The sequence below is a fragment of the Pogona vitticeps genome, chromosome 1, assembly GCF_051106095.1.
Source record: "Pogona vitticeps strain Pit_001003342236 chromosome 1, PviZW2.1, whole genome shotgun sequence".
NCBI classification, from domain to species: domain Eukaryota; kingdom Metazoa; phylum Chordata; class Lepidosauria; order Squamata; family Agamidae; genus Pogona; species Pogona vitticeps.
The window spans coordinates 16,099,736-16,122,251 of NC_135783.1; the positions used below are offsets into that span (position 1 = coordinate 16,099,736).

At 41.0% G+C, this 22,516-nt stretch overlaps 1 protein-coding gene across 6 annotated transcripts in view; it reads right to left on the reverse strand.

The window, feature by feature from the left end:
* Nucleotides 1–1,373: 1,373 nt before the first annotated feature.
* The window catches only part of STON1 (stonin 1), a 39,860-nt gene continuing 18,717 nt past the window's right edge, over nt 1,374–22,516 (reverse strand). For 5 of the 6 annotated variants that reach the window (XM_072987931.2, XM_020811539.3, XM_020811540.3 and 2 more), the window contains exons 2-4: nt 19,066–21,031; nt 7,004–7,206; nt 1,374–5,250 (exon numbers count right to left, since the gene is read on the reverse strand). In XM_072987931.2, coding sequence (XP_072844032.2) covers nt 5,176–5,250; nt 7,004–7,206; nt 19,066–20,980 — 2,193 coding nt within the window. In that variant the 5' untranslated portion in view covers nt 20,981–21,031 and the 3' untranslated portion in view covers nt 1,374–5,175. Of the gene's footprint in view, nt 5,251–7,003; nt 7,207–18,955; nt 21,032–22,516 lie in introns of those variants that run through there. The other variant, XR_012083034.2, reaches the window with a different exon arrangement.

Below are 22,516 nucleotides of genomic sequence, written 5' to 3' on the forward strand. Positions count from 1 at the left end.
TGCAAATCCAATTTCCTGCCTAGATTTCTGTCTCTACCTCTGATGTAGTGCATCCATGTATGGCACAGAATAAGGTAGTAGACAGAGGCCAGAAAAAGAAATTAGAGACAGTCCATAATAAAAGCTGAAAGAATGTTCATGTTGCAGACAGATTACTTGGAAGTCTTTCCATGTTTGTAAAATTGGATTTCAAAAATGTCTCCTGCTTAAGGGTCAACCATCAAACAAGGCAAGCTAATTCTAATAATACCAGAGGTGAAAGAAGCTCTGCTCTAACACTTAAGAGGCTCACATTAATTAAAAATCCCTCTTTTGTATGTTTCTGATCTGAAATGGAAGAACCCATCACAGCATATTGCAGATAGAAAATTTTCAAATGCTTTCCCATCTAAACAAAAACATTCAGTTTTTTACATATTAGTGCATGAAAAAGACTGTGGCTCTAAACCTCTCTACCCAGAGTAGAGACAGGGCAGCAACACCTCCAGTCAGTAGAAAAGTACTGCTGTTCCAGCATTGTGCTTTTACAAGTGAGAAGGTGGGATCTAATCTAAACAAGTCTTCCGCCTTAATTAAAATAATTACTATTCTTATCACCAAATACAAACTATAAGTTCTGCGACCCCAACTTTTGAGACATGTAAAAACACATGTTCATTTCATTAAAACACATTATTTGTGGCCAAAGGAACCATAAAATTGCTACATTTAGCTCTGGAATGCTCCGAGAATGTCAGCGCAGGCGCAGAGTAAAACCATGTGTGTATTCACAGAGGCCACGAAGAAGAAACAGAGTTATTTCAGGTCCTCCACATTCACCAGACTTCACTTGCATAAGATGAACATCATTGTTTTATCTAGGCAAAATGAAGCTTTACCTGCAGTTGGTGCTGACATTCATGTTTCTAACTTAGCCACACAGAAAAAGGAGAGCTTTTTTTAGCTCCCACAAAAGACTGTATCTGCTAAGAAATGATTTCCCTGAACCCTGCTAATAAGAATATGGAAACATCGGTGAACTTGATCGCTTCTGCTTCATGTGCCCAACGATCAGTCACGATAGGCGCCTACCAAGGGCAGTTATGGTCTAAGATTCTATTTATCTTAGAATCCATTACAACAAAATTTATAACTACTCACACCAGTATTGCAGCTAGACACACAAAGGGCTTCAACTACTGTGGCATCCTCAGTTTTGATAGAATGTTCACCTAGTTAGGATCCCCTGGCTCATCAGGGATGCAAAGGACTGTATTGTATCCGCTAAAAACTCACCAGCGATTCATGAGGAGGGCTGAACATAGTTTGTGGTGGTCTGAAGGATTTTTTTCCTGCAAAGTGTTCTACTGGTGAAAAAATATCTACCCAAACCATTTTTTTCATTAAAATATACAGCTTTAATGTTTTAATAACAAAACTCAGAAAAGACTGTTATAAAGATTAAAACCTTCAATCAGTTTTAGTACTTCTACAGAAGACTTATATTAATTATAAATTATTTTTATAACTCTGAATGGATACACATAACAAAGTTACATCTGCATACCACTGATTTCAGTAGACTTAGGTCTGCTGACACTTACAATCATAAAAACAGTTTAACGATATTAGTATTGTAATATCAATAGAATCCTACACTTCTAGCTTTCAACACATTTCCATATAACATTTGGAAACAAATATTTCCAATTATGGCCAGCTCTAGATTAGAAACGGGCATGAAGCATTTTGTTGCGCTTTGTATGAAGCACACCGTGTGATACCACAGTTACTGCAGAAGCCCATCTCCCTTCCACCCCAGCTGATTGGCCCACTCACTGTTCTTCACATGCCACTGGGGATCTCCTTTCCAGCAGCATGCCAGTCCTGGCAGGTGCTCATGCTACCCTTCCCTGCCTCCTCAAGCAGTTGACCACCTTGTTGGAGTTTCTGCCCAAACTGGCATACCACCGGAGAAGGAGGTCCCCATCGGCAAGTGAAGAACAATGTGTGGGCCAGCCAGAGGGGCGGGGAGGAGATGGGCTTCTGCAGCCACACTTCATGCTTCGTACAAAGCATTACGAAGCACCTCATGCCCATTTCTGTTCTAGATTGTTCCAAATAATGAGTTGGATCCAGCAGAAATAGTGCAGATCCATTCATATCAATGGGATTTAAATTAGTCGTAACCTAACAGAAATAGAAAATCCAAATAGCAAAATAATGAACTACAAAATTTGCTAATACATTGCATTAAATTTATTGTACAGAGGTGACAATGTAGGGGACATTGTGACACGCTCCCTTACATGCTTTCCCCACTACTCCATCGCCCTGTCTCTTTCACCACCCTAAGGAAGTTTCTAATTAAAGTCCATTTATTGACTTTCTTTTGGGGAAGAAGAGAGAAAACCCATGTGATTTTCAGTTCTTACCTTACCATTTCTTTGTATGCTTTTCTATGAATAGACTTATTGTAAAAGAAGAAATTACACTAGACTTTGCACAGAGCTGAATAAATGAATGGCAGCATCAGTGTCAAAATAATAATATAATGTGCAAGAATCACAAGGAAGTGCCCTTTTGTGTATCTCCAAGTCTCATAATCAAAAAGAATCCTCCTCAAATTTTCCCTGTGTTCCAGACATTCCTTTGGCCTCTCTCCATTATTCTTTAGATAGGATATTTCCTCTGGTCCCAATTTTACTTTGCATAGCAAGATATATCATTCTCATTCTTCATCTCATCCAATTCAGATACTTTCACAAACGACACTTTCAGTGGTGGAAGAGATATTCAGTCCATTGCACTGCAACAAAAGGCACAGAGAGAAAGCCTCTGTAACCTTGATCACTAGCCTTAGGATAGCAAGCTGAGACAAGCTAAGCTAATGTATTTCCTTGTAAGATAATGTATTTATTGAGATTTATATTGAGCCATACCTTGTCTGTTTACTGCTTTCCTGTCTTTCTCCTTGAGTATCCTCTTAGGAACAATCAGTTTTAGTCTTTCATCTGCAATCTTTGTCACAAAAATGGAAACCAAAAATAAAATTGGTCATCCTTTAGAATTATCCTGAAGAACAGGAAAGGGTTGTAGCTATAAATACCATGTTTTGTATGCAGAAGATCTTAGGTTCAACCCCTATTCAGGAAGGTCTGGGAAAGATCCATGCCTGAAACTCTGGACAGGTACAGTATCTAGCAGTTTACAGATAATGTCAGGCTGCAATTCCTGTCATCCCTGGCCAACAGAAATGCTTACTGAGGAAGATGGTAATGCAGTCCAAGAACTGTTGTCTCTAATGTTGACGAATGAAAGGCTTCAAGAGCTCTGCATTGCAGTCAAGATCCCTTCTACTTCTCTGTCCTGTCTTCCGATATATATTCGCCATGCTTTATATCTGAACGATGCAGATGTGTATTTTAAGTTATTTTTCTCTTAAAGTATGACAATCTAGAAAGATTCATGCTGTCCACATCAGAACACATAGTTTTGTTGAAATGAATGGGTTTTGCACTATCAGATGGAGTCTGAACAAGACAGCCTATAAGTAAAATGCATAATATTTGAGGTCAACTAAGGTAAGAAAGCCACATTTTCCTCAATTCTATAAAATAGTATACAATGGCGTTTTCTTAAATTAAAAACTCTTTTGAAATTTCAGAACAATGAGATTAAAAATGCTGAGGTATTTTTAGAATTAACTGTTGGGAGAAAGTTACATCGATAATTTATAGAGTAATGGAATATTCATTTCCACTGTGTGCTGCACCGAAATTATAATGTTTTCCCAGATTAATAAAATTCAACTTATTTTAAATCATTTCCCCTTTGGGGTAAATTAACTGAAGTCTTAAGGTTATGTTAAAGCTCTTGCTTAGTATCTGCACCAGGGACAAAGCAAGATGAAATATACTACAAGTATTACAGCTTGACTCCAAAAAGACTTATGTGCAGCAGTGAAAACATCTAGGGTAGTTGCAGTAAAGCATAGAGCCGTCCATATGAATTAAAACTGAGGTAGACACTCCTCTAGCATGTGAACACAAGCCCCATGAAGAAAAGAATGAGCATAGTACCTCCCACAAGTGGACAAATTCATCTGACCAATAAATGTAAAAATCAACATCTAGAACGTTAAACTGATTATAGTTGCCACACATTTATAGTTGTATATTCTCTTCAGACTCAGGAATGTTTTACACACCCATTAAATAAAATTTTACTTGGCTGAGAATACAAGGGAACATCTCACTTTTCACGTTCATTTCAGCTTTTCTGGATCTCACTCTTTCTTTGAGAGCCAATTCAGGGCATCTTTTTGGTCCAAATCTCACATCTGTTCTCACTAAGGATCCAAAATAATGTATAAGTTGGCAAAATAGTAAAACTTAACTCAGTTCTATCCAAAACACTGAAATGAAAGCTCTATGTAACCTTTCTAGGGCATGAGCCTCTGTAATTTCTTTATTTTTCTTTTTTTGTAAAAGCTCAGGCACAGCAGCCCTCCAAAGAATGGAGGGGAAAGCTTCCTTTTGCAGCATAAGAGGGCAAAGGAAGAACACTGCTTATCTGAATTGGTTCCTGTAAGAAATGTCTATTTCTGTGAAGGAACACATATCAGCAGTTGTAATGAGCTTCAGAAACTGTGTGGATTTTTCAGGAAGGGTCCAAAAAAGATACTTTAGATTCCTGATATCTCTTTCCAGCTGCGCCATTCTAAAAATCTACACCTACATGTGACATCTCTTTGAAAGTACATTTGAGGTTTTTACCATTTTACCATAATGAAAAGAGAAACACATAGGATTACATGAGTAAATTACATTAATGTTCATGCTGTAATTTATTCTTCTAGACTATTAGAAGCCAAAATATGTTCATGTTATTGCTTATTGTCTCCTGGTCAACTGACTTACAGAAATTCTTATCAAATGCCATTCATTTTCAAAATAGTGAACAAAATCTGTCTACAGTATTACCTTTTAAGAAGACATTACACTCAATGGGTTAAAGGTAGGAGTAGAAGCTTCAACTGTACATTAAGTCCTTAAGCATAACAAACTGTAAGATATATGATGAAATTCTGTGTCTTACAGCATTTCAATCTCCCTTGTTTGCAACAAATATATGTAGTAAGCATATTCTCAACTATCAATAAGAGCACAGCATATTATTTCTCTCTTCCTCTTCCTATTGCATTTGACAACTCCCACACTTCTTGGGATCTTCTCCATCAAGCCTGATCCATTTCTTCTCAATTTCAACCTGTAGTAATAAAGCAAAAAGAATGCACTTTTAAAAAATAGTTAACGAAATTTTCAACGTTATGCTCACTAAAGAAACAACCACCATCCCAAACCTGTTACAGTGGTGCCCCGCAAGACGATGATAATTTGTTCCATTGAAATCGCTGTCTTGTGAAAACATCATCTTGCGAAAAGCGTTTCCCCATTGGAATGCATTAAAATCCATTTAATGCGTTCCAGTGGGGAAAAATCTTCATCATTCTGTGAAAATCACCCATAGGGAAGCCATTTTGCGAAGTGCCAATCAGCTGTCAAAATTGTAATCTTGCGAAAAACGGTCTGCGAAGCACAGACCCAAATATCATCCAGTGAAAATCGTCCATAGGAAACACTGTTTTGCGAAGCACTATAGTGATCGCAAAAACTCATCATCATGCGGATTCATTGGTTTGCGAGGTCATCGTCTAGCGGGGCACCACTGTATGCAGAATTTACGGCTGTTTTCAGGGCATGCTAGTAGAAAAATGTTTATGAGTTGCTTTTCTTCTACTGTTGGTAGATACTCCACTAAAATTTGCCCAAATTTAGTGCCACCAGTACAAGCAACACTTTGTGCAAACAGAATGAAGTGTTGGATTTAACTGCTGCAAATAAATTAAAACAGGAGTTCATTGGATACAAACCTGTGAACCAATAACATTCTGACAACTGTGGAATCAAGTACCAGCTCTGAGATAATAACTGACACTTAGGGAAGCCTGAAAAACATCAACTAGAAATCAGGCCTTCTCAGCAGTGGCACCCTCTCTGTCAAATGCCCTCCTGAAGGAAACATGTCAGGTGTCCTCCCTCCACACCTTTAAGAAGCTCCTGAAAATGGAGCTTCTTAGGGAAGCCTTTGGGGAGATCCTCCCAGTTAATGGGATAGAGGAAGAATTAAAACGCTGAATTAGAGAAACTGTTATTTTGTGCTGTCTTCTTATCTGGAATTATAGTCCATTGGTGTCTTTTATAATTGATTTTATAATACATATTCTTTATAGAATCTTAGAAAAGTGAAGTTGCAAGGGGCCTACAAGGCCATCAAGCCCAACCCCCTGCTCAATTTTCTTTATATTTTGTTGTACACTGCCCAGATAAGCAGTTTGCTAGATGGGAAGTATAAAAATCAAATACCTAAAGATATACATACATTAAAGAAAACAAAAAGCCATGTGATCCTTGTAGCACCATTAGAAGGTAAGGGTGAGTGATACCTTTATTACATCACTAAAACATCACTAATAAAAGCCTAATGGGGTTTCATCACGTTATGCACCACAAAGCTAGGGGTAGTGCAAAAGGCCCCATTTTGAAACTTCGTTTAAACAGGTACATCTGGCCCTGAGTTTTGGATCATTTGTGCTTCTTCTACACCAACCCCCAGTTCTGTGGTGTCCCGCCTGATGAAGACTCATACAGGATTGAAAGCTAGTTTATACCTGTGATTTTTAGTGATAAGCCACTCTTGCCTTCAAACTGCCCAATAGTACTCCATGATGCTAAGACTAAAAACTAGTCTACTACTGCCCTCCCAAATGCTCTCCAGATGTAGTGTAAGGTAATTCTACAGTCTACAGGAACCCTGACCATTGCCTACACAAGGCTGATATACTTCACCATATATATGGCTTGAGTAGAAAACAAAATACTGTAAAGAAATGAAGGAATGTTACATATGCTTTGCTAAGACACTCAATTAAGTTAAAAAACAGAGAGAAAAATAATATTACCTGGCAATTATAACATGTTTTATAAGTCACATGTTTCTGGGGTTGAAGATCATTCTCAATGCCCAGTGATTTCACTTCAGTTCCAGAAGCACACGCATCAGACACAACAAACTGTACTGTGGCAAAGGGATACCAATCAGAGGGGATTTCCTGATCCGACCCAAGCTCTAGTTTGTAAGACAGGCTGTGTGGATGATCAGGACCTTGAAAAGTGAAAAGGGGCAGGGGAACTATCATTATAAAGCATGACAAAAACAAATAGGTGAACAGCAACCAATTCATAGGAGTATTTTTCTAAGGAATGATCAGAAAGAACAATCCAGTGAGGGAGGAAACTAGTTTAGTAGAGTATATTCACCACCAGTCCTGAGCAAATGGAAACTGAGACATTTTCTCCATCGGTCTATCCAGAGCTTCACAACTTCAAAGGTTAGGAACACTTTTATACAGTGGGGTCTTGACTTAAGAACGGCTTGAGTTAAGAACATTTTGACTTAAGAACCACTCTCATAGGAAAATATTGACTCGACTTACATACTTAGATTTGAGTTAAGAACTGAAAAAAAAACCACGTGGGAGGCAGGGAAATTGCAAAATTTGAACTTTCAGTTAACTGTTGGCCAGTGAAAAGGGTGCCTGTCTGCTTCCTCACTCCTCCCAGTGTTTAGAGAGTGGATTGGGAGACAGTCTTCAGACTGCCTGGTACTGTACTGCCTGGACTGTATTTTCCCTGCCTTCCCTGAACCTTTCTTGACCTAAGAAAAAAAGAAAGAAAATATCTCACTCTATTCATCGAAGGCGGAATAGCAGCTTCCCATTAGTTTCTATGGACGGAAAAGAGCAGATACGGATCAAATGGTTTTCAATGCATTCCTATGGGAAATGCAGATTTGACCTGAGAACTTTTTGACTTGAGAACCGCCTTCCAATACGGATTAAGTTCTCAAGTCAAGCCCCCACTGTAATTCAAATAATTTACAGTTATATACTAGAACTAGATGAAACCATTCATTATTTCAGTGTATCCTCAAGCAGTAGTTGAGTTAACCATTCTCTTTCTGCCCCGATTTCTCTGCTCCAGATAAACTATCTTGAGAAATTACTTTTCCCTACACTGATACTTTAATAAAGGCAACTAAATGTAAGTAAGCAATTTAGCTGTCTGTGTCTGTGTGTGTGTGTGCGCGCGCGTGTGCGCGCACACACATACATGTTGTGTACCATGATGTCAGAAATGGCTTACAGTGACCCTTTAAGGAGTGATTTTACCAGTTCCACATGTCTCCAGTGGGTTGACATGGCAAAGTGAGTTTTGGTCCATCTATCCACTACATGACACTGGGTATCAGCCCAATGTAAGTTGTTCTTAAAAATCATTATTTATTAAATACTTTATTAAAACTTTGGTTTAATCTATTAACATTATATCAATTCAAAGCCTTTTGTTGCTGTTTTTTTAATTAAAGGCAACTATTAAAGTCAGAGAGATTAAAAAATGTAATACTAGCTTTTTTAAAAAAAACATTTAGCAAGCACCTTCTTAGAAGAGGCATCATTTCTGTTGTGTGTGACAGAAAATGCCTTTTTAAAATAGCATTTAAGACATATATAAACTAAAAACAAAAATGCTTTTCACCTTGATAGTTCTTATTCAAGGTTTAAATGTGCATAGATAGCTTACTAACACTTAAAGAAGATTAATCAACTAAAATTTTAATCAGACAGAGCCCTCTTTCTTAGGTACTGTATACAATACATCCAAACTTTTACTATTTTGTATCAAGGCTGTAGAACCCATGACACTGTAGAAGTTGGTGGATTGTAACTCTAACAATCCCCGATATTTCCTGTGCTTGCTGGGGCTGATTGGAGTTGGGAAACATCTGGGTTGAGAACTTTCCTCAGTGACTACATTACTGAAAACTGTGACAACCACTTTCCTGGTGACGCACTAACTTTCCGCGACCAAGTGTTTGTTTATCACATGAACCAAACTCCTTGAAAGTCTGCGTAGTATTTTATGATCTCTGAGTTGGCTTAATAAAAGTCTTCTATATGGATTTTGATTTTTTTTCTTTTAGCCAACACTATTTTCAGTGAGTTAGGTATCTTGTTGCAGAGTCAGAGGGTAGGAGTTCAATTCCCCACTATGCCCTATAAGAAGGGAATAGTGAATTACTTCTGAGTACTCTGTACCTAGAAAACCCTGAAAAGTCATAATCAGTTTGATAGCACATTGTTGTTCTTTTCACTTTCGGGGTTATATACATATTTCACATATCTCTAATCAAAAGAGGATTACATTTTTAAAGTCCCACTTTTTTGTATACTAAAGATCCTATACAATCTCAAACTCCCCAATCCCAAATAAAACTCATTTATTTCCCTTATCATTGGAGAAAAAAAGTAATCACAGATTCAACCATGATAAAAAGCATTAAGTGTTTTTTCTGCACTGGATAGTCCTCTAATAAAATGTCAGACATGTAAGCTGGAGGCCTTCTCGTCATTCTGGATACTCCAACAGTGCCTCAGATCGAATATACTGTATTAACTGGTCCACCAGCAGAACACTAGAAGACATTCCGTTTCCAAGTTAGCATGTCAACTGCAATAGACTTAGCAGAATCACACTGTGAGTTTGATAATATAGGCATCTAACATTGTAACAATGCTGCTCTCTCCTGGCAGACAAATGCTATGTCAGTAGTCAAGATGGGAAAAATAAGAGTCTGGTTTCCATTATATGCCTCCAAACACACTTCCAATTTCTGTACCAGAAATAATACAAATATTTCATCTAATTTTATTTGGCACAGGTGCATACATTTCCCTTACTCCTACTGTGTTGTTGCTCTTCTAGAAAGCTCAGGCCAAAAGAAGGCAATTAAGTCCATGCTTATGTAGCTTCATCACACCCACATCAATCACTTGCAAGCTATTTAATAAGCAGCCCTATTATTTTTACAAAGCAGGGTGTTGGGAGTTTTACAATCATGCACCAGTCTTTGTCCTTTTCTGATAACTACTAATAGTGATTAAACACAACATAAGGAAGCAAACATAACACTAGTTTGCACAGCTGACAGAACACACTTTTTCTTGACACAAGTGGTGGGTTGTATTTTTTCAGCACTCAGTATACATCATAGCTGTCCAACGTAGCCAATGGCCAAGTGAGCTTGACTCTAGGCTAGCCAGAGCTGTACAAAATCCAATCCTATGCTGGAACTTACTCAGAGCTATGCCAGCTCTCACCTTCATGGATTGCTGCCCTGTCGTGGTGAAGGGGCTTGAATAACTCAAAGAAGCTATGGACTATGCCGTGCAGGGACACCCAAGGCAGACAGGTCATAGTGGAGAGTTCTGATTAAGCGTAATCCACCTGAAGCAGGAACTGGAAGCCACTTTGCCAAGAAAACTCCATGAACAGAAACAAAAGGCTAAAAAATATGATACTGGAAGATGAGCCCCTCAGGTTGGAAGGCGTCCAACATGCTACGGAGGAAGAGCGGAGGACAAGGACAAGTAGCTCCAGAGCTAATGAAGTGGTTGGGCCAAAACCGAAAGGACGCTCAGCTGTGGATGTGCCTGGAAGTGAAAGGTAAATCCGATGCTGCAAAGAAAAATACTGCAAAGGAACCTGGAATGTAAGATCTATGAACCATGGTAAGCTGGATGTCGTCAAATAGGAGATGGCAAGAATAAACATTGACGTGGGCGTCAGTGAACTATAATGGACGGGAAGGGGCTAATTCAATTCAGACAATTATCATATCTACTATGGTGGGGAAGAATCTGTAGAAGAAATGGAATAGCCCTCATAGTCAACAAAGAGTGGGAAAAGCTGTACTGGTATACGATCTCAAAAATAACAGAATGATTTCAACAGGAATCCAAGGCAGACCTTTCAACATCATAGTAATCCAAGTTTATGCACCAACGACTGATTCTGAGGGGACTGAAATTGACCAATTCTATGAAGACTTGCAAAACCTTCTAGAACTGACGACAAAGAAAGATGTTCTTCTCATTATAGGGTATTGGAATGCTAAAGTAGGGAGTCAAGAGGTAAGAGGAACAACAGGTAAATTTGGCCTTGGAGTACAAAACAAAGTAAGGCAAAGGCTAATTCTCTTGAATTTTGTCAAGAGAACAAGTTGGTCATCACAAACACTCTTTTCCAACAACACAAGAGGCGACTCTACACATGGACATCATCAGATGGGCAATACCGAAATCAGATTGATTATGTTCTCTGCAGCTCAAAATGGAGAAGCTCTATACAGTCAGCAAAAACAAGACCTGGAGCTGATTGTGGCTCTGATCATCAACTTCTTATAGCAAAATACAAGCCAAATCCCTTATGAATACACAATGAAAGTGAAGAACAGATTTAAGGAACTAGATTTGGTGGACAGAGTGCCTGAAGAACTATGGATGGAGGCTCCTAACATTGTACAGGAGGCAGCAACAAAAACCATACCAAACTAAAGGAAATGCAAGAAAACAAAGTGGCTGTCCAACGAGGCAAACAGCAGAGAAGGGAAACAAAATGCAAGGGAGATAAGGAAAGTTACAGAAAATTGAATGCTGACTTCCAAAGAATAGCAAGGAGCGACAAGAGTCCTTCTTAAATGAGCAGTGCAAAGATATAGAGGAAAATAATAGAAAGGGAAAAACCACATATCTGTTCAAGAAAATTGGAAAGACTAAAGGAACATTTTGTGGAAAGATGGACAAAAATGGGAGGGACCTTACAGAAGCAGAAGACATCAAGAAGAGGTGGCAAGAATAAACAGAGGAATTATACCAGAAAGATCTGGATATCCCGGACAACCCTGATAGTGTGGTTGCTGACCTTGAGCCAGACATCCTGGAGAGTGAAGTCAAGTGGGCCTTAGAAAGCATGGCTAACAACAAGGCCAGTGGAGGAGATGGCATTCCAGTCAAACTATTTAAAATCTTAAAAGATGACACTGTTAAGGTGCTACACTCATTATACCAGCAAGTTTGGAAAACTCAGCAGTGGCTAGAGGATTGGAAAAGATCAGTCTACATCCCAATCCCAAAGAAGGGCAGTGCCAAAGAATGCTCCAACTACCGTACAATTTCACTCATTTCACATGCTAGGAAGGTTATGCTCAAAATCCTCCAAGGTAGACTTCTGCAGTATGTGGACAGAGAACTCTTGCCGACAAATCAAAGCTATGGTTTTTGCTGTCGTGATGCATGGAAGTGAGAGCTGGACCATAAAGAAGGCAGACCGCCAAAGAATTCATGCTTTTGAATTGTGGTGCTGGAGGAGACTCCTGAAAGTCCCCTGGACTGCAAAGAGAATAAACCTATCCATTTTGAAGGAAATCAACCCTGAGTGCTCACTGGAAGGACAGATCCTGAAGCTGAGGCTTCAATACTTTGGCCATTTCATGAGAAGAGAATGTTACATAACAGCACTGATGTTACCTGTCTGTCATGGGTTTGGAGGGAAAGTTCCATCCTATGGGGAGTGGAAGGCGGGACATCAGGAGGAGGGGCTGTACTGTATAAATATGTGATGCCTGTGTGGTGAAGAGGAGATGCTGAGACAGACTGTGAGACACTGGGTTGGGACGAAGCAGCAGCTGGGGAAGAAGAAGCTGTTGTGGGAGTCTGGGTGTCTGACAGGGTACTACTGTGTGTCAGAGTACCAACCTGATAAGTTCAGGGGTCTGTTGGTTAGCCAGAACTGATGGGTTCAGGGTCTGTGCTTTAAGTTAAAGGTTCTAGGTGAACCAAACTGTATGCTTGTGTGTGTGAGAATAAGCCACGTTACTTTATTTTATTCACCTGATTGTTTTATTTACCCTGTTTGTATTTAAAATAAACCTTATTCTTTTATTGTTTAAAAATCCATCCCTGGTCTGTGTGACTTATTATAGGGAAGGGTTGGTGGCAGCTTAGTAACTGTGTGATAGATCCCAGTAGGTCTGGGTTTGTCACATTGATTGGTGTCCAGCGTGTGGGATACGACTGGTCCAGTTGTCCAGCGGTCCAGCAAAGCCTTGGCAAGTGTGCCCAGAGCAAGGGGGGTCTAGTCAGGGACAGTCTGAGGCGCGTAGGTAATCTTCTAGGTGTACCTCACGGGGAGGTGCACTAGTAGAAGAACGTGCCAACTGGGGAGACTTAGATTAAGGTGCTCTGAGGCAGCCTGATTTTGGCGGGAAAACGCTGAGGCAAAACTGCGTAGCAACAGTGAGCTAGCTTGCCAGCTGAGAGGCCCAGCAGAGGGGGGTAGGCTCTGACTCGATACTGTTGCAAATTTAGTGCTGAAGAACAGCAGCAATCTCTAGGAGAGCTGGTTCTGAGGCAAGGAGGAAAAAAGTGGTCGTTTTATTTTGAGGCTTGACTTTTTAAAGCAGCCTGTTCTGAGGGGGGATTATGCCCTTGACTCGAAGCCAAGTAGCAGACATGAGTGAAGTGAAAGACCCCCAGATTGACCAAGGTTCTGAGGATGAATTTGGCTCAGTGCAAGGTGACAGCACAGGAGAGCAAGACCCAGAACTCAGAAAAATACTCATAGCCCAACAGCATGAACTGAGGGTGAGGGAAATGGAGGAAAGGGAAAGAGAGAAACAGCGGCAATTTGAATTAGAGAGAGAGAGAGAAAGAATGGAAATGGAGAGGGAGAGAGAGAGAATTGCTCTGGAAAAAGAAAGAATGGCGTTTGAATTAAGAAAACTGGAACTGATGAACCAGAACAATAATAATAATAGGGATTCTGAGGGAGGCCAACTGTCTAAGGCTGACCTGAAGAAATTCCCTGTGTACCACAAGGGAGATTGTCCTGAGGTGTTCTTTTCCTTAGTGGAAAGAGCGTTTGTGGACTTCTCAGTGAGGGAAACTGAGAAGATGACCATCATGCGATCTTTAATCAGTGGTAGCCTGGCTGAGGTTTATGCCGAGATGCCTGAGGAACGGATGAAAGATTTTGCAGAGTTTAAAAAACTGGTGTTTGCAAGACATGGGATAAATGCAGAGCAGCTGAGACAAAGGTTCAGGTCCCTCACCAAGAAGCCAGAACAGACTTTTACCCAAGTGGGGGCCCAATTGGTGAGGCTGCTTGAGAAATGGCTGTCGCAGGAGGGAACAGAGACCTATGAACAGCTTAAAGACTTGATAGCCCTGGAACAGTTCTATTCAGTTCTGCATGGGGAATTGAAATTCCAGGTGAGGGAAAGGAAACCGAAATCTGTGGCAGCAGCCGCAGAAATCGCGGATTTTATCTCCCAAATAAGAAAGCCCTTGGGTGAGGGGAAATCTGTAGGTAAACCCAAAGAAACCTACAGCAAGTACTCTCAGGGACCAGGGAAAAGCCAGCAAGGGGGAGGGGCCCATGGTGAAGGGAAGCCCTCAGGCATGAAACCAAGCCCTCAGAATTTGGAGGGAAAACCGAAACAAGAGGAGAGAGAATCCAAATACACTAGAAAATGCTATTTCTGTCAGGGAAAGGGTCATCTGATCTCAGAGTGTGAGAAATTAAAGCAGCTAAAAGGAATGGTGCCTCAGAATTCTAGTGGGACCAAGCCAAAAGCTGTGTTCTGTGTCCAGAAAGAGCAAAGCTCATTGTCACAGAGGGAGCCTGTTGCCATGACTACTCAGTCTGGAACAGCTACCTCTGCTGATCAGGCTGAGGAAAATGGTCCTCTTGGGGAGGTAAAGCGCTGCTTGCTGGTAAAAACAGATTCTCAGTTGTTTGAGACAGCCGGGGTGGACGTAGGAATACTTGACCGTCAGTATAGGGGGCTGCGGGACACTTGTTCCCAGGTAACCCTGTGCCATCCAGATATTATTCCTAGGGAGTTTATAATCCCAAATGAGAGCATGAAGGTGGCAGGGATTGAGGGGCAGATAATCTCTCTGCCAGTAGCAGAGGTACCTGTCAACTTTCAAGGCTGGAGGGGAGATTGGCGGATAGCGATTTCATCGACTCTGCCAGCAGCTGTGCTCGTGGGAAATGACCTGGCTGAACATGTGAAACGGGTGCTAGTGATTACACGCTCACAAGCCACCACAGGGACAGTTCAGGGGGGTAATGATGAGCCAGAGACGGAAGCAGGTGGGGGAAGTTCAGAAGCTGTGGTGGAAACCTTAACCACAGACAGCAGATTTGGACAGGAGCAAAAGGCAGACGCCACTCTCCAAAAGTGTTTTGAACAGGTGACTGACGCCCAGCTAACACCTGAAACCCCAGTGAGATTTCTGGAGAAAAAGGGGATTCTGTATAGAGAGACCCTGAGGAATATCTCAAAAGGGGGAGATGGGATCAGGAGTCAGCTAGTGGTACCTGAAAAGTATCGCCCCATGATCTTACAAAGGGGTCACTCTGACATGTTTGCTGCACACTTAGGAGTGAACAAAACACAGCAGAGAATCACACAGAATTTCTACTGGCCTGACATAGGGAAGCAGATCAGGGAGTTCTGTAAACAATGTGATGTGTGTCAAAGGCAGGGGAATAACCGCGACAGGACCAAAGCAAAGTTGTGCCCTTTGCCTGTGATTGACACTCCGTTCAAATGCATAGGGGTGGATATTGTGGGACCTTTGCCCAAGGCCACAAAGAGGGGGAATAGGTTCATACTAACAATTGTGGACCATGCCACAAGGTATCCTGAAGCCATACCCTTGACAAACATCGAAACTAACACAGTGGCCGATGCTTTGGTGGGGTACATGTCCAGGATGGGATTTGCCTCAGAGATAATCACAGATTTGGGCACATCGTTCACGTCAAAGCTCATGAAACGCTTATGGCAAATCTGTGGAATTAAGCACAAGGAAACCACTGCCTATCATCCGGAAAGTAATGGGTTAACTGAGAAGTTCAATGGGACTCTGATGCGCATGATTAGGGCTTTCTTGGCAGAGAATCCAAACAATTGGGACCAGAAGCTGCAATCCCTTTTGGTTGCTTATCGATCAGTGCCACAAGCCAGTACCGGGTTCAGTCCATTTGAACTTTTATTTGGGAAAGGGGTGAAGGGGCCCCTTGATTTGATCGAGCAGGGTTGGGGGCAGATCGCCCAGGGTGACCCACAAGACGCTGTGACTTACATAGACACCTTGATGAATGACCTAAGGAGAAACCTAGAGCTAGCAGCAGAGACCCTGCCAGCTCAAAAGGTCAGAAAGAAAGCTTGGGATGACCAGGAAGGCAGGGAGAGGCGCTTTAACCCAGGGGAGGAAGTGCTTTGGCCTAGGCTCTGCAGAGAGAGCAAACTGCAGCTGGGTATCCCAGAAAGAAAATACTTGGGTCACAAGGTAGGGGGAGGAGTGATAAAACCCCTGGAGGCCAAAATAGAAGCTGTTCGTGATTGGCCCAGACCCAACACCAAGAAAAAAGTCAAATCATTTCTTGGGTTGGTGGGCTACTACAGAAAGTTCATCCCGAGGTTTAGCGAGATTGCGGCTCCGCTGACCGATCTGACGAGGAAGAAGACTGATGACCGCATCCCGTGGACCAGCGACTGTGAGGCGGCGTTCCAGAGGTTGAAGGAGGCGTTAATCAACTATCCTGTCCTGCGTGCTCCAGACTTCGACCGGGAGTTCATCATCTACACCGATGCGTCTAACAGCGGGGTAGGAGCAGTTCTGTGCCAGGAGGATGAGAATGGTGACCAGCATCCAGTGTCCTACCTGAGTAGGAAACTTCAAAAAGGTGAGAGACATTTGGCAACCGTGGAGAAGGAGTGTTTGGCCATAGTCTACGCGATCCAGAAGGCCAAGCCTTACATCTGGGGAAGACATTTTATTCTGTGTACTGACCATTCACCATTGCAATGGTTAAAGACAATGAAAAGCCACAATAGCAAACTTATGAGGTGGGCTTTGAACTTACAGGACTATGACTTTGAAGTGAAGGTGGTCAGAGGGTCAGTGAACTGTGTTGCTGACGCCTTATCAAGAAGACCTGAAGACTGAAGACGGCGAAAGAACATGGACTATATGTATATAATGAAAACAAAAAGTTAAAATGTACCTGGTTTTGAATTTGGTTGGTATTAATAAAGGTAAATTGATGTACTGTATATGGTAAAATGTTTAAATGCATATTTGCTATGGTTAACTTGGAGTGTAAGTATATGTAAGTATTATATGGTATGTATAAATGTTGTTGTGTATTTTATGCAGGTTGTTTTTTGGTGAAAAGCACTTTTAGCTTTCCCCCTACAAAACAACTTTTAAAGAGGGGAGGTGTTACATAACAGCACTGATGTTACCTGTCTGTCATGGGTTTGGAGGGAAAGTTCCATCCTATGGGGAGTGGAAGGCGGGACATCAGGAGGAGGGGCTGTACTGTATAAATATGTGATGCCTGTGTGGTGAAGAGGAGATGCTGAGACAGACTGTGAGACACTGGGTTGGGACGAAGCAGCAGCTGGGGAAGAAGAAGCTGTTGTGGGAGTCTGGGTGTCTGACAGGGTACTACTGTGTGTCAGAGTACCAACCTGATAAGTTCAGGGGTCTGTTGGTTAGCCAGAACTGATGGGTTCAGGGTCTGTGCTTTAAGTTAAAGGTTCTAGGTGAACCAAACTGTATGCTTGTGTGTGTGAGAATAAGCCACGTTACTTTATTTTATTCACCTGATTGTTTTATTTACCCTGTTTGTATTTAAAATAAACCTTATTCTTTTATTGTTTAAAAATCCATCCCTGGTCTGTGTGACTTATTATAGGGAAGGGTTGGTGGCAGCTTAGTAACTGTGTGATAGATCCCAGTAGGTCTGGGTTTGTCACAGAGAAGACTCCCTGGAAAAGCCCCTGATGTTGGGAAAGTGTGAAGGAAAGAGGAGAAGGGGATTACAGAGGATGAGATGGTTGGACAGTGTCACTGAAGCTACCAACATGAATTTGACCAAACTCCGGGAGGCCGTGGAAGACAGGAGTGCCTGGCGTGCTCTGGTCCATGGGGTCACGAAGAGTCAGACACGTCACAACAACTAAACAACAAAAATTCCAGCTCTAGCCTTTCTCTGTGTCAGCAGTCTAGCTGTCTCCTTGGGCTGGAGATTTGAATCTGACATAATTTGGCTCTTTCCTCACACCATCCATTCTCTTTCTGGCTCTTCTGCTCACAGGTCTTAGCCAGTGGAGCAGTTCTGCTGGCAGACAGTTCTGTCAGCATGTTTCTAAGATCACCCCACAGTATGAGAGTTCAGCTGGCAGAAGAGCATTTCTGCCTGAAGAAAATGCTTATGCCTAATACTAACCCCCTTCACTTGGCCATCTTTGAGTTAGGAATGCATTGCCCATATGCACAAAATGGCAAGTCAGAATTATATATTCACTCTGCCACAATGTGATAGAAAAGATAAGTTAAGAACTTCTTTGCAATCTCCTACATTAAACATTTCGTTCACCATTTTCATACATGGGAGGAACCAGACACATCTAATGTAAGGAAAGCTGACATCTAATTCATATGGCTGTTTCCAATTGGAAAAAAGACACTATTTCCAAAACAATTTGCAGATGTTTACATTCCTCCACCTACCACAGAGACAAATATGTAGTATCGGTGAGGTACTACACATAAAATTATCTGTGTCCTTGGTTGCACTTGGATTTTTAAAAATATACAGTATATGAATAAAACCAAAGAAAATAACTTGAAAGTCTCTTTTAAGTAGGATACTTTGTGAAATATGCAAAGCAGGCATAATGTTACAAAGCTCCCTTATCTCTCAGAGAATGTTTGCTAGGCTGATATGGCTTTGAGACACAGAAGTTTCTCAAGTTCAAGAGATAGTGATTTGGCAAGAGTTATATTTGTTTTTCCCAGCTAAAGAGGCTGGTTATTCTGCAGATGAATAAGCAAGAAGCAACTACGAGCAGTGAGATTAACAGATATTCAAATTCACAGCCATTATTAGCATGTGTTAATCATTTGGTTACTGTCCCTTCTACTTACATCTCAGCAGTGCCATACTGTTAAACTGCAATGAGACAATGTACAGCAATCCCTTTCCAGCACAACACAGTACTATTTTAAAGAAATCTTCATATAAACCAAATATTTACTTGAGTTTTTATCTGGAAGTCTGTCAATCTTCCATACAATGGCTCTATAGGCACTTTCATATTTGGCTGTTCCAACTGAGACCTGTATTACAGGGTCTGATTCAATCTCTGTCAAAGAACCAAGACACGCTCTTCTGTTCATTTTGGCTCTCAGGGACTTCTGTCGTTGAATATTCATGGTCCAAAGAGTTTTGATCCATTGAGCAGGAACAGGAAAGTGTACCATAATACTTTCACAGGGTTTTATAGAATGTGCATGCGTTGAAGCCAGAGCAGAAGAGGACATGTTTATGAAAGCCTGAAGTTCAACATAAGCTCCCTGAACTACTATCAGGGCTTTGACAAAGAATGGGAGATCAGTTCCATTATATCTAGTTCTGAATCGCATTAGTTCTATCCTGCAGCCTTCTGGAGGTATAAATTTAATTATCCTTGACTGCTCAAACTCTTGTTTCTTCACACATTGATGGAAGTGATAGTCAAGGATTTCAATCCATTTCTTTTCAGTGTCTTTCTCAAAGTAATACTCATCTCTCTTTTGAAGCTCCAAGTCATTTAGTGTGAAAAAGAAGTCAGAGTTTCCATTCACAAAACTCAAGCAATAAATATGGGTAATGACAGCACTTTCAGCTAGTCTGGCTTCTGCTTTTGAAAGTCTGCCCCAAAAATTGTCCACTATCTCTAGGATCATTTCTTGTTCTTCATAATGTCTCCTTGACTTTGAAATAGTAGGCAGCTTCATCAACTCCTCCTCAAATATCATTAGGAATTCAGTGAAGTCATTGTAATCAGTTGTACCCAGTTTCAGCATCTGTTCTATCTCTGGTTCATGAACCACTTCAGCTTTAGGGTGATACTTCTTTTTCTCCTGGTATGTCACATGTTCAATCTTCACAGTATGAATTTTACCAGAGATGCTGCAGTTTTCTACTTTGGGTTCTGAAAGCCTGCAAAATGGCTGCAACTGGAATTCTTTGAAAGGTTTTTCAAGACCCTTTTCATAGTACATTTGCAGTATTCCTCCAGGTAGGACCCTAAGGTATACAGGCCCCCACTGTCTAGAAGACATCATATTTTTCTTTTCAGGAATCCTTAGCATGAAAGGCCAGCCATCTTTTCTTTGGCTGCTGAAGATGCTGCACGGTATGAATGAAGAGACACTATCTCTAGTATAGATGCATGGCATGTCAGTTAAATTCCTTTCACTGTCTGAAGAACCAGTCTGCAAGTTTTCAAGCTTCTCACAAATATAACTGAATGATCCTTGATTGAGAATTTTTTGATCAGGAAAACTTTCTATTTCTTTGGAAGAACAACAGTCCTTTTCAAGGGATGGACCCCTGCGCATATCAAAGGTAGGTGATGACATATTGGGTGAATGTTCAGACCAAAAGGGACTAGAAAAAGCACAGTCATTCTGAACATACTGAAAGAAGGTTTGCGATTCTGTGATGTCTTGTAGTGTCTCTGAGTTGTCCTCACATGTGGCAGTTCCATCATTTGTTGGCATAGGCGCAGAAAACTCTGAATGATGCTCTGTTTGAGATACATCAGTCAGTTTTTGAGATGATGGTCCATTGACTGGAAGATTAGCACTGCACGACAATTCTGGAATTGGATAAAGATGATGAGCCCCTGATTTGGGAAAATACGGACTTGCAGGATACTCTTTGGTAGGTGTACAAAGTGGAGAGTTACTTGGAGGCCCAGGGCTGAAATAGTAGTCACATACAGGAGATGAAAGAGAAGTATTGCTGGAGGAAGATGACAGATTTGAAGAATCATGTATCTTAGGCAGAAGGAGTTTAAGCCCATTTGTTCTGCAGGCACTGTGACTTCCTTCTGCCTTCTGAGGGGATTGGAAGACGGGCTCATCTTCAAATGTAACCCAGTTTGCAGGATTTGTGCTGAACATCTTATGGCAACAAGCTGAAGAAATTCAGTAGAGGCTTCACTTGCTAATCATCTATTTGAAAAAGAAAAAAAAAGTAAGTTAGGAAAAGCTTCTTACCTTTATCACATGTCTATGCCAGTTTCAAGACTTCAAACATAAGAAACTTATCCAGACCACAGCACTCATACATTTCTGTAGCTAGAACGGTGAAACAGGTTTTTGTTGTTGTTGTTTAGTCATTTAGTCGTGTCCGACTCTTCGTGACCCCATGGACCAGAGCACGCCAGGCGAGGTTTTACTGAAACAGTTTTTACAGAAATAGGTTTTAATGTATACCAAATATATCAACCTCGAGTGCTCACTGGAAGGACAGATCCTGAAGTTGAGGCTCCAATACTCTGGCCATCTCATGAGAAGAGAAGATTCCCTGGAAAAGACCCTGATGTTGGGAAAGTGTGAAGGCAATAGGAGAACGGGACGACAGAGGATGAGATGGTTGGACAGAGTCACTGAAGCTATCAACATGAATTTGACCCAACTCCAGGAGGCAGTGGAAGGCAGGAGGGCCTGCCATGCTCTGGTCCATGGGGTCACAAAGAGTCGGACACAACTAAACGATTAACCAACAACAACAAAATATATCTGTGCCAGTTCTAAATCTCCCTTAACTTCAAGAAAGGTATATTTCAGGGTAGATAACCCAAAAGGAAAATACAAATCACAAGCAGTTCAAAAAGTTGATTCCTCAGGTCAGAAAATAAGTACCATTCCCCTTGCAACACATGGTAAAAATTGTGTTGCTTAGTGTAGTAAAAAATTGTGTTGCTTAGTTCACTAGACTAGACTCACTGAATCAATGAGGATTTTGTGGATAAATTCCTCCATAGATTCTATTGCTTCAAATTGGCCTGCTCTAACTGCACTCTTACTTTAGCATGGTAAGCTGCAGATAAATTAGGCCAATTTGAACCAATGGAATTTAGAGTTTACGTACTATATTCCCATTGACTCAATGGGCTTACTCTAGTGTGATTTGCTATGCTAACTAGTATGATTTTGGCAAGTAATTTATAACTCTTACCATGGAGGATGGGAATAAAGGAAATAAATACTATTCTTTCTGTGTTTATGTCTGTATTACCAAATATCAGCATAGATAGCTAAGGATGCAAGGGCAAAGGCACACAAGGGCCAGTCATACAAACAAAATTATTTCTCACCAATATTAATATGACAAATGTCTGTGTTGTCATTTCTGCCACAAAAGGTGTTTCAAGAAAAGTATTTTTCCCAATACAGGCAGATTAAGAGTTTCTCTAGTAAGCGGCAGGATACATAGAGCAGCACAAAGGACACACTGAAGAATACTAGCGTACGATTACTGTACAGTTTTCCCAAAGTGCCCATATAAATAAAACATAAGGTACATATTCCAAAGGTTCTTTGAACCCGACCAATTATGTTTGCAAACTTAAAATATTTGTCTCTCCTGACATTTAAACCCTGTGGCATAATAAAATCTCAGATTAACAGCTATACTTAAAGCATTAAAAGCTT